An 18,102-nucleotide genomic window follows, 5' to 3' on the forward strand; every position below is an offset into this window, starting at 1 on the left:
GGACAAAATTAACACCTTTAAAGACAACAGCATTGTTTAAAACAGGACACAAATCTGTTTGTAATATAAATTCACAATAACTGGTCACAAGCGTCATCTCGCGTAAATGTTAAATGGCAGGGAAAAGGACAAAATTCAACAAAAAGAAGACTGATTAGCTCAAGTCTGCTCATCCTGAGTCATAACTGACCCTGTAGCAACAAATACTTTGGTTTGTCAAAGCAGGAAAAGCAAAGGTGTAATTAATAATATTTAAAAAAAGAAAAGATTGGATTTCACTAGTTCCTGTTATTGTTCATGCTGGTTCACTGCCGTGGTTCACTGGGACACTTGATGGAACAGAGCCATTGTTAACAAAACCAAAATGGCAGGAAAGGCCTTTTTGTATCACAGATAAAAGACTGATCATATCTCTGGTTGCTTAAAGCCAACACTGACTTACAAAGCATTCATCGTTTTATTTTGGTCTTTGCTGCCTGCCTATAAAAGACATTCTGGAGGAAAAGTACAGGTGTAAGCAATAAAACAACTGATGCTTGAATTCAATCTTTGGGGTCATGACTCATCTCCGTGAGAAAATGTTGGAAGGCCTTGTACAGTTGAAATACAGTACAGAAATAATTATTTATTTGTGTATTTGGTCAGGCAACAAAGGGGCTAATCTACTAAAATATTAGTGCAGCCGCTAAACTGAAAGACAGAGGAATTCAGAGAAAACTGGTTTTGTAAAGAGCTGACACATCTGAGATTAGTGGTGAATTTCAAAAGCTCAGTGCAGGAGGCAGCAGAGAGCGAGTACAATGGATTCATTCCCAGACAGGTGGGTACAGCCAATGAATACAAATGCTGCTTAAACCTCAGAGATACCAGCAGGCTCACAGGATGTTTTTTTTTCTTTTTATTCCTATCTTTACTGATAAGAGTTTGTTTCAATGCCTTGAATGGTTATTGGTGATTTTTAAATACTTTTTAATGTTGTAATGTTTGATGTCCTAGTCAAGCAAATTGTTGTTTCTGTCTTTCAAATGTCTGCAGAAATTATAAAACTGAAAATACAAAGAGACAAAAATACTAGACAATGGTTAACTATGTATGCACATGTAATGTGTGAGAGATTTTGTGTAAAAAAAATAAAAGATAGTATTTATAAGCCCTGGGGCTTGTATTTGAGTAGTCTCTTTCATCTTTTTTTAGCATTTTAAAATAAAAGTTGCTTAAAGCTCCGTTCTTGGGACAAAGTTTTCCTGCTGTAAAGAGATAAGGTCCCCCCCTCCACCCAAACACAATGCAAGGTGTCAACAAAGACTTAAACCCAGAGCCCAGAATACACATTGTACATCAGCACAGGACTGGACTAGACCTGCAGCAAAAATAAATGTCTTCTAAAGGTATTTTATTTTAAAATGTCATTAAATCTCTCCACATTTATATTTAAGGCAAAAATTACTTTTTTCATCTGATGTGTAATGACACAGGCCAGAAGGAAGAAAATTGACATGAAAAATGTATTGTGTAAGGTTCTGAGAAAGAACAGGTGGAAGAATGAAAGCTATGAGTTTCTGCAGGCTTCCTGTGACACAAAATCTCTACAAGTATCTAATCGATCTCCATAGTTTGCTGATATTGTAGTTTCATTATAAACGGTGGTCGTATTGAAGTCTAATTTAGCCCAGGGACTTGATGGTATAAAAGTGAACACGGTGAATAACAGTGCTGCTTGACCTAAATTATGCAATCCACTTATTTCAAAGGTCATCTACTGCGTGCATTAACAGTCAAACTGTTCATCTACGAAAGTGTTTATAACACCAAACGTTCAGTTTTTAAGCACCCACATGTCTGTATACAATCCTTTTTTCCCCCCACATGGTAAAAAGAATACGCTATAAGTCTAATGCAATCAAAAATACAGAGTGCACAGCAAACTACAGAAAAACAGATACCATGAAGAAACATCAGCGCACCAGACAATCTAATATTAAAAAATGCAGTGTTATAAAGACCTTTGAATCTCATCTTAACGGCAGCTAACACATAGGGACGCAAACAAAAAACTGCGCAACAGTACAACATGCAATGAAAGAGCAATGCAGTAACAGAAAGGCAGCAACATGGCAAAAAGCCAGCAAATGTATAACACAGAGTCACACTATCCAGTGCACTGTAACATAGTGTAAAACATTATTTATAGATCTGCAGTAAAGGACTGCAGGCTAGGCAGCCACACAGCCTACATAAATAAATGGAGGTAGAGAAAATATCCAGGGACCACCTGAGTTGTGTCCCCTGTACGTCTCCAGTATGGTTATGATGTCACTGAATCCTTGGTAGTAAAGACAACATTCACCACAGAGCTTTGGACCTCCAGTCTCTGTTTTGTTTATGGATAATGGGATAAATAGTCATCCTGAAGATTTCAAACAGGAAGTAGATGAGGAATGCTAGCAAATAAATGTGACGTAAAGGACACATTTAAAGTATTTCACAACAAACCTGCTTTGCAAAAGCTTTTTCCAGGAAGCAAATGCATTCGACTCATTAGTTAGACCTCGAGGACACAAACAGCCTCTTGGTCAGTAACACAGAATTTAAGCATAACTTTTCCTTGTTTGCAAGAAAACTCTAGCAGGCATCTTCCAGAAAAATTTGGTTTATCTAGCATAGACATCTCTACTTCTGTCCTCTTTAGTGAGTGAAAGAAAGACTAAAACAGCGGCTGCAGCTGCAGCTCTCTGAGTTATATGGATCAAATGTATATTAATGGAAGTAACCCACTGCCACTCTACATATCAAGCTATCTTTAGAAATACAATTAAAGCCTGAAACATACAATGACAATTCAACAACACCTAAATTTAGTGGAAAACCCATAAAGATATCTACAGGCAGAGCACAGGAGAAAACCATGCTTTGTACCTGTACTGGCATGGCCCACAGGTTAGGACAGAGGAAGAAGAACCACATAAGCTGGTTGGTATCGATGGCGACCAGGTTGCAGATCTGACCTACGGTTAGCTCACCCATGGACATGTTGGAGGTGCACAGACGCATGATTTTGTTGTAGATTTTAGTCTGGGGAGTGAACAAAGTACGTAAAAGGGTTAACAGTAACTGCTTTTCCCTGTGATAAGCATTAGTTAAGAAGTGCTTAGTATAGTGCTTGTTAGGCCTTAACACAATACAATGTGTAAATACACACTCACCGACCACTTTGTTATGTACACCTGTTCAACTGCTTGTTAACACAGATATCTAATCAGCCATGTGGCAGCAACTCAATACAATTAGGCATATAGAAAAGGTCAAGACGACATGTTAAAGTTCAAACTGAGCATCAGAATCAGAGTAGAAAGGAGGTTTAAGTGACTCTGAATGTGGCATGAATGGGAGACTCCTTTCATTCATGTGTACCTCGCAAATCTGCAGCAACTGTGTGATGCTATCAAGTCAGCATGGATCAAAATCTCAGAGGAATGTTTCCAGTACAGGTGTTCGACTAATTTATCTATTATGGCACTGTTAAATCTTTACTAAGCTTGTGTTCGTTGTTTGTTTGAGATTAACACGCTTTAATATGTATTTATGTGTAATTAACTATTTACTACACCTTTTTATCATGTTCAGACACCCAAATCAATAGATAATATTTTGGGGAGTTTTAAAATTGACAAATGTAAGCAAAGGTTAAAAGGTTTCATGGCTGAGTCCTTTCAGCTTTTGACTAACAATGAACTTTTCAACTTGACCTAATAAACACAGTTTTTTAAAATTTTTTACAGAATGTATCAGTACAGAGTACCTGTATGGCTCCGCGCAGGTTGATGCCTGTTTCGATGGCCACATAGTAGGAGGCCTGGAGGAAAGTTCTCTGTAGGAGTAGGGCAAAGAAGAGCAGCACAGCCAACACGTATCCATTTTCCAGAAACTCCTTGGAGGAAATGAAATAGATACCGAGCAGCTTCATCTGGAAGTGCAGAGACAAAGAAAGGAGGATGCAGAAAGTGACGGATTTGTCATTGTTAGCGAGGAAGAAACCATTGTCAGTATTATAGGCTGAATGCCCCAGAGCTAAACTCCTCCTGTTCAGGACCGCATCCATTTAAAACATATTATCTCCATTTCAGAGCAAGCTTTAATATTATGCATGAAACTCAATTTAACTGAAATGAAGCAGAGCCTTTGCAGTGAAACACACAGCTGATATGTGGGTGTAGGCTGGAAACCAAGTAAAATACAGTTCAGGCTACAGAACACGGACACAGTATCGTCCTCAAAAATTAATGAACCCTGCATTACTTTAGGGTCATTCTCCCAGAAGGAATTACAAATTATTGATTAGAACTCCATAGCAACTCATCCTTGAAACTTCCTCATGTTTTGTTCTCTCTCAATACTCACTGGCTGAAATTGTGACTATTTTCAGTCTTGTCTCCTGCAGACAAGAATATTTACTGAGTGCCTCTTAAGTGTTTTTTTTCTTACCATTCCTTGCACTGAACATGACTTTCAAACTAATAATTGAAGAGTTATGCCTGAATCTAAGAAACAGAGACTGTTCCTGTAGCAATAAGTTTCATAAATATTTGATAAGGTTTAAATTAGTGCACCATCAGGCAGGTGTACAGGGGAGACAGGGTATCATAACTGTCTCACCTAACTGTAATTGTAGAGGCAAGAGGAAACCATGTGATATCTCGGGTATGTTTAAAGCTGTCGTCATTGCTTAAATTTTCTAAAATCTTTATCACAAATGTAATAACACTTCTTATCTCAATGTCTGTTCTATGTCACTTGCTAATCACACAAAGTTTTATTACAGAAGGCTGTTATGTTGTGTTATGTTATGTTATTGTGGCCATGGCCTCACCGGTGGTTGAATGGTGCGATTGTCTTTGCTGATGTGGTGGACGATGCCAGAGATGCACAGAGGACCAACGAAGCCCAGCAGGTCTGCTAGGAAGCGGAACGTGATGCTGAGGATGAGAGGTCTGCCGAATGCTTTCCTCAGGGCTTGCCAGATCCACTTTGGACCTTGGGGTGCTGTGCCTTGAGGCTTCTTAAGGGTAATAAAAAGAAGGGCCAGAGGTTGAAAAAAAATCAGCATGATGACTGAATACACTGAGGAGAAATGACTCATATTTGGATGCTGAATGTTCACACTGCTCCATTAGCATGATAAACATAGCGTCTTTGGAGAGAAACTACAGTGCCATTTCTCTGTGGAGTTGAACTAGCAGGACAACAAAAGTCAAAGAAACTAGGTTGGAGTATAAAAGCCTGCTAACACAGCAAGAGGAATTAATTGCTTGAACATAAAAGCCAAATCAACACCATTAACTCAAGAGTTGGTTCACAGCACTGCAACAGAAACCTGCAGTATAGAATGAGGTCAAGTTCAGGGCTCTCATCCTCCTTGGACAGCATGATTAATGGCAAATTTCACACTGGAGCCTACTGCACCATATAAAAAGCATACATTACTCCTCTGGGGGTATTGAAGCTGGAGCACCTTGTCAATGACGCAGAAAACACTTTGTAATCATTTCAAATAGCCAAAAATATAAGAGATTAAAATTCAAAGGGTTAAGATGATTTTCAAGGCTGACTGAATTTTTATTTGTATATAAAATTATATGAATTTTCCAAACAACACAAAAGCATGGTTAAGTGGGTTATTTAGTAATGATGAGAGGAAAACATCTGGACTGTCACGGTGCAGCAAACAGTCCCAGGATATTTTCCCTGTGTGTGTGTGCATCTCTGTGAACATCTCTGAGTCATTCTCAGAACTGTGAGAACAGACGTGACCGTTATCATGTGCCTCTATCGTTCTATTCAAGCTTACATTAAACCTCAGCATTTACACAGACACACACGCACATCCTTTCTTCCTACCTCAAGTTCAAACAACTAGGAAGGAGGATGTTTCATTCTCACACACTCACAGTGAAACTAGCTTCCCATGAAGTGCAGTGCTTTCACCCCCGCAGGGGTCAGGATGTTGCCTCGTTCACAGTAGAATGGGAATGACCTGGCGCCTCCAGGCCCTCCTCTAAATGCTTCAGCACCAACCACACTTCCCCACTGCTCCACTGGGATCCCTCAGTCTCTCTCATCCCCTACTCCTGCCGGAAGGAAGTGGGGTTGCGTTCACACTGGACACACATGCAGACATGACGTTGAGTGTGACCTTCCAAACACTGGAAAACAATGACCCTACAGAGGACGCCCTTCACATCTGACCCCTGACACGTGCTCCAAAAGTGAGATGGACAGAGAGGGAGAGACGGAAAAGGGAACGAGGGACAGCCTGGACTGGCATTAGCAAGACTAGAAGACCAGAAAGAAGAGAGGGAAACAAGCTGTTTCTTCAGCCTATAAAATTCTCAAATAAACATACTCGCATTATTATTACATTATCATACATGTAACCTTCCTGGGAGCCACATTACAAATTACTATTGATTTTGCTAAAGGAAGAGGAATTGAAAGAGTGCAAATTTTTAATTTTATGAGAGAAAGGGTTTGATTTTTGCAATTGCAAACATTTTCAGACAACCTTGTTGTTTTTTTAATGAGTTGAAATGGAGACTTGTTTATACAAACTGACTTATAACAGGATATCACAGGTATATCAAGCAAACCCACCACAGAAAATCAAAGCCAGCAAGGCACCTTTATTTTGGATGCATTTTCTAATTTGCATATATGAAGGTTAAAAAAAATACTAAAAACACCTTTCAGTATGCAAAAATGCAATCTATAATCTGTAGTATTGGAACGTATACCACAGCGGTATTTTCCTAAACAAAAGAAGCACAATTTAGAGAATAAGTCTGAGCATGTGCACATGCAGTATACTCATGGCAGTGTGACATTTCACTGTTTACATTATTGAAGTACTTAAAGTTATAATGTCCAAATAAAGTTGAATGGTCCCACAGTTCAGTGAGTGATGAGTCAGTGCAGGAAAGACATTGACTCTGTTTTCTGGAATTTTTTTTTTTTTTTTTTTTTTTTTGGACAGAATGGCAGAATAACAAAAAAAACCTTTGTGGCATTCCCAGATCACTTTATGCACATGTCCTAATGGCCTCTACAAACATACTCAAGAGAAATATAAAAAGCACGAGATTTATTAATAAACTTATAAATAACAAAGTGGGGGCTGTAAGCAGCCAAACAAGCTACATGCTGACTTCTCACATAAATACTTAAAATCTTATTTGTGCATCTGAGATCAAGATCCAAGATGATCCCTTGATAATCATCAAAAAGAAGCACAGTGTTCTGAGTTTGCATGCTGTCCCTTTGCTTGTGTGGGATTTCCATGGGAGCTCTGGTTTGCACCCACGCTCCAAAGATGGCCACTTTAAATGAATGTGTGACTCTAAATTGCCTGTAGGTGTAAATGTAAGTGTGAATGTTAGTCTTGTGATGGACAAGTGATATGTCCACGGCCCATTTCTCACCATATATCAGCTAAAGTAAGCTCCAGACCCCCACAACCCTGAATTATTTATATCAAGGTCATGGACGGGTGGACGGATAATTAAACAAGGTAAGTAGTAATGCTTTTTACACACACACACACACACCCTCGTAAATGGACTGGCACTTTTCTACTCAAGCACTCATTCATCCATTCACACAGCCATGTTTTTTCTATTTTAAAAGCTTTCTATCTAACATTTACATTCTGATGAACGCATCGAAGAGCAACTTGGGGTTCAGCATCTTGGCCAAGGATATTTTGCCATGCAGACTGGAGAACCCAGGGATTGAACCACCAACCCTCCAATTAGCAGGCGACTTGCTCTACCTTCAGAGCCACAGCTACCCTCTAAACACTAGCTGTAGCCAGAAAATATACACAATATTTACTAATAATGCTGCAAAGTGGTCAGTGACTGAATGTTGTTTACTGGACAACAACCCCCTTAATATTCACAAAGATCTACTAAATATTACTAACCTTCTGGTCTTCAAAGGCCTTGCGAAGCTTTATATAGTTTGTGAGTGCTCTCATTGCTATGGGCAGTTTGCCGATGACCTTGAGGTCGATGGGTCGTTTGTGAGCAGAGGTAATGAAGGTGTTCATCCACCAGTAGGTGGCTTTGGACAACAGGTTGACAAAGGGCTGCAGGAAGCGAACGCCGAGGTCCTGAAGGTCTTCGGGAGGCTTCACCTCTGTTGGATTGGTGAAACACATGTAGCGCTGTGAGAGAAAGAAGAAGTCTGATTAATTGTTCAATTCCCTGCAGTTAATCGAAGATTAAGAGTGAACAATAAAGATCACTGATTATGTATTAAAACATAGGGAAACACTGACTAATCCATAATAGTGGGGTAAAGTATAGCTGCTGAAAGCTAAGCAGTACAGGCTGTCTGGTATGGAAATTGCTGACTAATGTAAAGTTTAACCATTGAGATGCGGCTCTACTTTAACTACAGCTATAGAGCATAGAATGAATTCAAAACCGGGAAAGGCATGACCACTGTGGTGTTTGAGGCTTTATGCAAATCAATTAAGCCACAGAAAATATTTATAGATGAACAAAATAAAATGTATTTGCAAGGTTCTTTCTGTCTAAAAATGGGTCAGCATAGGAAAAATATTCAGCAATTATATTCTGCAAGTTCCTGGGCATTAATTAATTAGCCAATCAAAGCTAGATCATGAGTGGATTACTGAAAACTGAATGAAAGCATGCAGTAATTTATTTTCTATTATTTTAACATGTAGAGTAGTTATTAATTATATAAATACAAGCCATCTACACACTTATAACAGTGCAGATAAGGGTACTTCAACAAACGGAGGTCTAACAGGTCAAATGATTGCAGGGGATGATGGGAGAGTCTGTTTCTCTGCTGTTTGCTCAGGGCAATCGGATTTAGTAACAGGTGTTTGTTCAGTGCAGAGGTTAACAGAGACAAACACATTCTGAATTGTCTAAAGGAAAAAGTCAAGAAAAGTGTACACTGGTCTGACATTTTCTCCATGCTCAGAAGTGGTCGGCAGGCTGAAAATGTCAAAAGCTGAATAGCCATCTTGCTGTGCAATCAACAAAATATTAATAAGATGCATCTAGAAACATGACAAGGGACCAACATGAAGCCCCACATTGAACCACACGTGTGGGAGGAACCTAGTGTCTATTTATTATACTTTAAAGTGAATGATGAAGGATTGTACAGCATACATCTTTAATGACATTAAAAAATAAGAGCTGGGTGCAAACATATGAATTTATTTTGGATTTTCTCTAATCAGCACAGGGTCAAAAGTATACATGCACTCACTTAAATCTTTTAATAAGTGGTTTTGAAGGTTCTACAGTGTTTTTGAACTTGACAAGGCCAAGGACTATTAACCTCTCGTTAGTGATTATGATCTACTGCAACTGGTAGTTTCTCTTTGCCAGCCTAAAAAGAATTTGTTTGTTGGAACTCATTGGATATGACCAGTACTGAGAACAATGAGAAAGTCAGTGAAAATCTAAAAATGGAGAATTTTAAATTACACAAGTTGGAAGCATCTCTTGGAGCCATTTCTAAGCAACTGCTGATTCCAAGATCATCAGTTCAAATGCTTGTATGTAAGTACAAGAGTATCCAGAGTATCCAGATGTGTCACCGCTTTGCCAAGGTCTGGAAGAACAGTCAAACTGTCACCCTCAGAGGAGACGAAATTTGTTAGGATGTTCAGGAACACCCCAGGAACTGCTCCAAAATCGACACCTTCAAGCTTGACTGAAATTTGCAGCTGCCCGCATGGACAAGGAAAGTTTTATGGTCAGACGAGACAAAGATTGAACTTTTTAGCCACAGCAAGATGGGTTATATTGGGAGGAGTAAAGGTGAGGCTTTCAAACCTAAGAACACTGCACCGACTGTCAAGCGTGGTGGTGGTAGCAACATGCTCAGGACTGTTTTCCTGCCAGTGGTACTGATACATTGCACAAAGCGGATGGAATAATGAATAAGGAGGACTACTTCCAAATTCTTCACCTTTACCTCAAATCAACAGCTAGATGGTTGAAACTTGGACACAACTGGGTGTTCCAACAGGACAATGATACCAAACACACATAAAAAATGATTGTGGAATGAAAAAGCATGCTAACATTAAGCTTCTGGATTGGCCTTCCCAAAGCCTCAACCTCAACCTTATTGAAAATTTGTGGACTGTGCTTAAAAGCCAGCCAGTTTAAATGAACTCTGTCAATTCTGCCAAGAAGAGTGGTCAAATATGCAGAATTATGCCAGAAACTTCTTGATGTCTACCCAAAGCATCTGGTTGAGGTGCAACTTGCTAAGGGACATTTAAACAAATATTTGTTTGGTGTATATGTATATATTTGAGCCTGTATGCATACTTTTTAACTCTGTGTGTATTTGAGAAAATCCTAAATAAATTCAAACTTGTGCACCCAATTCTAGTGTTTTAAAGTCGTTAAAGATGAATACTGCACTATCATCCCACCCCGGAAAAATAACAGTTCAAAGAAATCATTAAGCACCCCAAATTGCCACGACATTCCTGAACATGATGAGTGTACTGTATGTAAACTTCTGACCACAACTATACAGATGTGCCACCCCTCCTCTACAATAGATTACAATGATGTGATAAAAGTAAAGCTTTTGTCTTAGATTTGCAGAGTTTCCACAACAATTAAAAATTCTTGAAAAAAGGCATAAAATTAACCTTGTTTGCAGCTCGAGCTGTCATCATTTTCATCATTTGTTTCATAAAACTGGTCTGTGGGGAAAGAATGCTCCCTGGCTGCAGGAGACACTGTAACTGCCTCAGGAAAATTGGAAGCAAGGCTGGGAGGCAATGTCACATTAGTGTCTTTGAATGCATTTGCTGTACTGTCACTGATACCAGCTAGCCTGGCTATATACTCTTGAGACTTTTCTATTTTTGTTTCTTCATAAACATGTTTAAAATAGATGGCATGTGTGCTTGTATTTAAATGGCAGCCATTAAAGTTCTATAACCACTGTCACATGCACCAGTATAACCATTACCATTTTAACAGCATAACAAAAAACAAGTATCACTGCATCCAGATGATTTTAACTCACTCTCAGTAGCTTCACTAATCACTGGCCAGACATACCTGAACACACATAAGCATACAAACACGCACGCACACACACACACACACACACGCAGACACACACACAGATGTACACACTTACCCTGCCGAGAATGACATTGATCTCTACAGCTAGTAGGAGTCCATACAGCAGCACTAGCAGTCCTGTGATGCAGTAGCGTAGCTGCCTGGGGCCGATGCCATGCTCAGTGTACTTGGCAAACTTGATGGTCTTCATGATGAAGGCCAGCACCCAGTAGATCAGCAGGGCTGAAGGGATTTTAACAGGGATCAGAGTCAGACAGTGAATTACCAGAAAATCTGAAAAAATAAATAACTCGACAGCAGACTAAATGAAAAAGTCTGTCACCAATATGAAATTGCTCTATCTGAAACTGAATTTGTGCAATACATGTATTTTGTTACGGGGATGGGATACATTTCATACAAGTGTGTCCATTGTTCAACTCTTGTTATAATTTATTTACCATGTGGAGGCACTATTTAATCTCATGTTTCAGTCCTCCAGCAATAAGAGAACCTTAAAGATATTAGTTTGGTCACCTATGTATGATATTTTTTCTGGTTTCTTTCCTTTTCTCACTGCAATACTTTTGCAGTGCGTTTCCAGCAGCTGTCAAAGTCAACACCTGTATGTCAGCAAACAGAAGGTAAATCTGTTGCCTTTGTCCCATTGTGATTTTTTGATAGCACTACATCATGTCGGCTCAACAGGTTTATTATAAATATTAAGATTGAAACAACGATAAAGGAAGGATTAATGCTTCCACACAAAGGTTATACTGGTGGCCAACACCAAAAGATTCACAAACAGTGTATACTTCATTGTAATGAAGAATATCTCTAACATGGGTGTCAACAGCCGAGGCACTCTTCAGAAGATACATTTCTTCCTGGCTGTGAAATGGAAACCTTAAAGCCAGGGAAGCTCAGTGACTCCATGGGAGTATCGAGTAAAGCATCAGGAGCTGCACATGAGTTAATGATGCCTGAGAAGGAAGGGAGAACTGCATGGTGATTGTTAAATGAGCAAACATGAGCTTCACATGTGGATAACTAAGGGACAAAGGCAAACTGTGATTTATTTATTAATAAATATCATTAACTTACAGAACTGAAAGCACTGGTCATTATTTCATAACAAAAACTACATATATTTACCATAGAGGTATTTATCCACTGTGAAAAACTGTGCAGAGCTTTCACTTTAAATTAATTTTCCTCAGAAAAATGCATAATTAATATCTACACAGAAGAGAGCAATTCCCCTCAATGACACTGCCCTCCATCATTATCAGAAGGCAATGAACCATTCATCTGTAAATGGTGACACCAAGCCTGCTGCTCTCTTATATAATCCCAAAGAGTTTAGTAAATCAATAATCAGTTGTCATTCTGTATAGGAAATTCAAATAAGTTCAAAGCTAATCCTAGCTTTACAAGCCATGATCACAATTAGTAATGCATTCACTTTACGTTGATGCTACAAATGATTGAATCCCAACTGAGGAGGTTATTTCAGTGTGAGGCCAACAATAAAGGTCTAAATAAACCTGTTATTGCTCAGGAAAATGTGAAAGAAATCAGTCACTATACCTAATAATAGTTTGGGAAAGTTGGAGGTCTCAATGTTATGATAGTAGACAATAGAGGTGATCCCAGCCATGAAAGCCAGAGCTGCAGGCATGTACAGGTGAAGATGGAGGGACTGACTGAACCTGCAAACGACCATTAGATACAGAAAGAAACAGGTTAGAGTGAGCACAAAATGTCTAAAAATGCTAGATTATAATAATAATGCATTTCTACACATAAAAAAAAGAAAGAATGGGATGTAAGCCTGTTATAAAACAGCCACCCATTCAACAGATGCCCCATTAAGCATTAAGCAAGTAAATTAGCCAAACTTCTGTTCACCTCAGAAGGCTAACACCCTCCAGTCTCCACAACTAGACTAGAGCTTCACAAACTAAATTAGACAACAACAGAGAGAGCATCAAAGAGAGGAATTAGATAACGAGACCTAAACAAGGAACAGAGTTGGATTTTGCATCCAGCTTTTAGCCCCTTGAGTCATTTCATGTGATTATCTAGGAAATGGGGCACCATGGTGGTACACACAGCATGATGGCCCTGGGTTTGAATCCACTGGCCAGCTGGGCCCTTTCTCTCTGAAGTTTACATGTTTTCCCTGCTCCTGCGTGGGTTCTTTCTGGATACTCTGGTTTCCTCCCACGGTCCAAAGACACGCTTACTGGAGTCCAGGGTAAAGCTCACTGACTTGTTTTCAGTAGTCAGATATTAATATTTGGCTCCTAATGGGTGGAGGTGAAGCTGCTGGATTAATGCTAGCCAGGCTCAGTGTGGTAAGCAGAAGCCTTCTGTCTGCATTAGACTTTCTCAGTTTTTAATAAACCCACTTTACTATGCTATTAATGTCCTACAGTAACTATAAGAATTGTTCTATTTGCAGTCACGGACATGCCTGCATTTCAGTGAAAAGACCTTTTCATAGCAGCACATTAGTGAAGGTGCAGAGCCGTCACTAATGTCATTAGTAACGTGTTTTTTCATGTTAAAATGTCTGCTTTGAAAAGGGTCTGTGCTTCTCCTCTCCACTGCATCTTGTCTTTGCTTTGCTATCTTCAGTATTATGCAAGCCCTCTTTGTTCCTGTTGTGGTACTGTCCTGATTTCTGTGTTCAGTAAACAAACAAATAAATCCCAAAAAATTATTTATATCGCAAAGTTTTTTTTAGCCTGCAAATAGGTAACTGAGAGCCCCCGACACCCACCTCACTGCTGTTAGCTTAGCTGTTACCTAAATGCAACATCACTATTTTAAAGAAAACATATAAAACTGAACAATATCACCAGTGTCATGACATATAACCACATGCAACTGACTGAAATCATCATGAGGCTGCAGTGTTGTATTACTAACATGCCAAACATACCCATCAGAGACTATGCCCTCTGCGATCTCACAGACGAGGATGAAGAGCAGGACGAAGGTGAGGAGCCAGCGCAGGTTGTGTCCAGGAAAGTGAAGCCAGGTGCTGTGGTGGATGTGGACCTTTGAACTCTGGCTGCCCCAACCTCAAATGGGAACCAGGACATCAAATGTGTTTGAAAAGCAGCAAAGTTGTTTCACTTTAAATAGAACCTCAATTCCAAAACAGGTGGGAGGGTGTGTAAAAAGCAATAAAAACTGAATCTCATCAATATATTTTACCCACAGTAGAACATAGAAAACATATCAAATGTTTAAACTGAGAAAATGAACCATTTTAAGAAAAAATAAAGTAACTGTGAAGTTGATATCAGTAACATGTTTCAAAAAAGTTGGGACAAGGCCATGTTTACCACTGTGTAGCATCCCCTCTTCTTTAAACAACAGTCGATAAACATCTGGGAACTGAGGAGACCAGCTGCTGGACTTCTGGGAGAGGAATGTTGCCCTATTCTTGTCTAATACAGGATTCTAGTTGCTCAACTGTCCTGGGTCCTTTTTGTCATATTTTTCATTTCACGATGTGCCAAATGTTTTCAGTTGATGAAATGTCTGGACTGCAGTCAGGCCAGTTCAACACTCGCACTCTTCTACTACAAAGCCATGCTATTGCAAAAGCTACATCATGTGGTTCAGCACTGCTTTGCTGAAATATGTAAGGACAAAGACATCATTTAGATGGGAGCATATATTGCTCTAAAACCTGTTTATACCTTTCAGCACCAATGGCTGCCGGTTCCATGGGTACTAATCCACCCACACACCAAAGAGATGAAGGCTTTTGAACTAAGTGCTGACAACATGCCAGGTGCTACCCCTCCTCTTTAGTCTGGAGGATGTTTCCAATGACTGTTTTCCAGGAATAATTTCAAATTTCGATTTGTCTGACCGCAGAACTGTTTTCCATTTTTTCTCAGTCCAATTTAAATGAGAGCGAGTCCAGAGAACCAGTGTTTCGTGTTCACATATGTGGTCTTCTTTGCATCATTGAGCTTTAACCTGTATTTATGGATGACAGAGTGAACTGTGAGACCCTTCTGAGGAACTCTGCCTCTCTAACACACTTTTATTAAAAATATCCAATCATGTTATGTGAAATGTTGCTGATGAACCCAATTATTTGTAAAATGTTCCTCCAGCTGTTTCTTTTAGAACCACTTACATTTCCCTACTTTTGCCCTGTCCCAACTTTTAGAGATATGTTTTCTGTGTTCTACTGTGAAAATAATATGGGTTTATGGGATATGCAAATAGTTGCATTCTGTTTTTATTTACATTTTATACAGCATCCCAGCTATTTTGGAATTGGGGTTGTATATAGTCAAAACTTATTTATCGTTTTTATGCACGGGGGCAGAGAACATTAGCAGAGTGTGAGATAATAAAAGCCATATTTCTATGTGAGTCTGCACTTGGAAAATAACCATATGAGCAGTCTTGAATTAATACCTTGTACATCATGAGCTTCGTGATAAAGAGCTACCAAGCTCACAGCATGGTAAATAACTCATAGAAGGGAAAATAGAAACATGGTTCTACTGGGGAAAATGCCAGGTCTGCTAGAGTAAAGCAGGAAAGTTGTGCTATTATCACTTTGATTGCTTGACTCACTGCAGGCAAAGAGCCATTGAATGTGGTTAGATGGCTGTTTGCCTGAGATCCTTAAGTCAGTTATTTCAGCTCTAACTTTTGTTTTGCTCTAACCTCCTTGTACATTATTTTTCTCTTAGACAGCACAGTTGGGCTCATCTTATCCTGTAATACAACAATAATTGATAATCACTGTGCAATATAGATTTTATATTCAATTCACTGCTGTCATAAAACACATTTCTGCTGAATGAAATTATGTAAATCACTCCTCAGCTCTTGGCATCTTAACAGTTTTTCTCAGTGAGAAGTGTTGGCACAGGCTGCCATGTACTCCATCACTTCTTCTAACTCTTTTTGACGCATGCAAACTACTTCTCTCTGCTCAAGTACTGCACAGTATAAATAAAACCAGCAACATATCATTTACTCAAATAATGTTGCAATAGGGCAAAAAAGTTACATATTTAGTGATTGCATTGCAGATATATAAAAAAGGTATATATTATATCAGCGAAATTGTGTATTAATTATAATTTAAGTGGATTTCCTTGTAAAATAAAGTCAGGTAATAAGGATTCATTTAAGACTGCAAAACAAAGTGTCTTATAATGATGTTGTGGTGCATATATCCCCAGTATCCTCTTTTGGCATTGATGTGACAAGATAAAAATAATGAGCTGGTTCTCTTAAGGGTAAGGCACAGCACAGGATGCTAGTTTAAGAGGTTTTAAGGGGTTTTGTCAATATAAACAGAAAACATTTCACACCCTGGAGGTCTGTCTTTGGTGGCAAAGTGGTTAGTGAGAGCACATCAGCTCACTGTGACAGGAAAGAGAAAAACCCCCCTGCAGCTTGCAGCCTATTATCATCTAACAGTGGACTTACAAGGCTCCTTTAGTGCCTTGAGTTTTTGTAGAAGTACAAATTGCTTGATTAAACCTCTTATTATTGTCCTGACAAATCATTTGGTCAGTAAACTAATGAGACATAGTGGGGAAATAGTGTAAAAGGTTAACACAATGTCTAAAGACTCAGAAATTGTGGGAAATTTACATATCTCTATATAGCTCATATATCTTGCACCTCCTTCCACTTTCTCAGACAAAGAGAAAACTAAAGTGACAGCATCCAGTAATTAACAGTGAGTGTTGCCTTGCTTATTATTTTTTTTTTTTCGGGGGGGGGACACTAAATGAACACACACTCACATTACACACACACATATGAAAGGTCAGATGACGAAGCTGGAACACGTGTGACTGTAGCAGCAGAGTGTGTGTGCTGATCTGTTACACGCTGTCGATGACTCTAATAGAATGACCAGCAGCCAGAAAAGGGGGCAAACGAGGTGTAACCTAATGCCACCATCCATTTGCCTCTGTGCTCTGCATTTCATCAGAAGACATGCATTTGCTTGTAAAAATGCTTGCAGCTCAATAGTTATGTCCTCATGTTGTGTCACTGAAGAGCCTCAGCCTTCCATAGTTGGCTAGCCTACACACCTACAGATGTTTGTGGGCATTTAAAATCAGAAAATGAAATGCACACTCAAAACCACTCATCAGTAACATAAAGGGTTGAGCATACTAAAGTGAATGGGCTCTATAATGGGAGTAAAACACTGATGGAATATATCATGCAATAGTTCATTACTTACATGCAAGAGTAAACAAGCTGATCAAGAGGAAACTGAGAAGGATAGAAAACATGCCAAAGCCCATCAAGCTGACTTGACACATTATCTGAGCATGTCCTGAGTGTGAAGCCTATGCAGGCAAAACTGTGATGAGAAGAGGATCAGAATCTCACTTCCTATTGATACTCACCAATGAAGAGGATGGGAAAGGTGATGAAGAGGACAAAAACATGTGGGACCACATTGAGCGCATCCAGGAAACAGCCGTTGTTCAGAACACCCCCGTCCACATTGTAGGCCACCGAGTTATTCTCGTTCCCACAGAATGCCAAGGACATGGTGGAACCGGGACTCTGCAGGGAACCGCCAGGAGGAAAAGGAGGAGGAGGAGGAGAAGAAGAGGAGGAGGAGGGGAGGACAGGAGACAGAGACAGAGAGATTTAAAAGAAGAGGTTCTCAGAGCATGTCGTTTTTTCAAAAGGGAACACTGACGTATGCAGTGGATCCCGGTAATTCCCAAGGTGTCCTCCTTCCTGTTCCTTCTCTAATCCAGCTCCCAAATATCAGCTCCAGTGAAAGAGAGCAGACCGAGGAGGAGGGAGGAAGGGGTCAGGAACAGTCACAGTCCAGTGCAGCAGCAGCAGCAACAACAGCAGCTTCCTCTCCTCTGTGACAGTCTAAGCAGCTTTTCTGGCCATGCTGGTGAGAAGCATCTGCATCCCATCCATC

General features: G+C 39.6%; 1 protein-coding gene across 1 annotated transcript in view; it reads right to left on the bottom strand.

Moving 5' to 3' along the window:
* abcc8 (ATP-binding cassette, sub-family C (CFTR/MRP), member 8) overlaps nt 1-18,102 on the bottom strand; it is a 56,224-nt gene that overhangs the window by 35,330 nt on the left and 2,792 nt on the right. The window contains exons 2-9 of the mRNA XM_030732203.1: nt 17,564-17,726; nt 14,089-14,230; nt 12,729-12,850; nt 11,215-11,381; nt 7,976-8,218; nt 4,868-5,056; nt 3,800-3,964; nt 2,917-3,072 (exon numbers count right to left, since the gene is read on the bottom strand). Of these exons, the coding sequence (XP_030588063.1) occupies nt 2,917-3,072; nt 3,800-3,964; nt 4,868-5,056; nt 7,976-8,218; nt 11,215-11,381; nt 12,729-12,850; nt 14,089-14,230; nt 17,564-17,726 (1,347 nt within the window). The remainder of the gene's footprint in view (nt 1-2,916; nt 3,073-3,799; nt 3,965-4,867; nt 5,057-7,975; nt 8,219-11,214; nt 11,382-12,728; nt 12,851-14,088; nt 14,231-17,563; nt 17,727-18,102) is intronic.

This window comes from Archocentrus centrarchus, chromosome 6 (genome assembly GCF_007364275.1).
Source record: "Archocentrus centrarchus isolate MPI-CPG fArcCen1 chromosome 6, fArcCen1, whole genome shotgun sequence".
NCBI classification, from domain to species: Eukaryota; Metazoa; Chordata; class Actinopteri; order Cichliformes; family Cichlidae; genus Archocentrus; species Archocentrus centrarchus.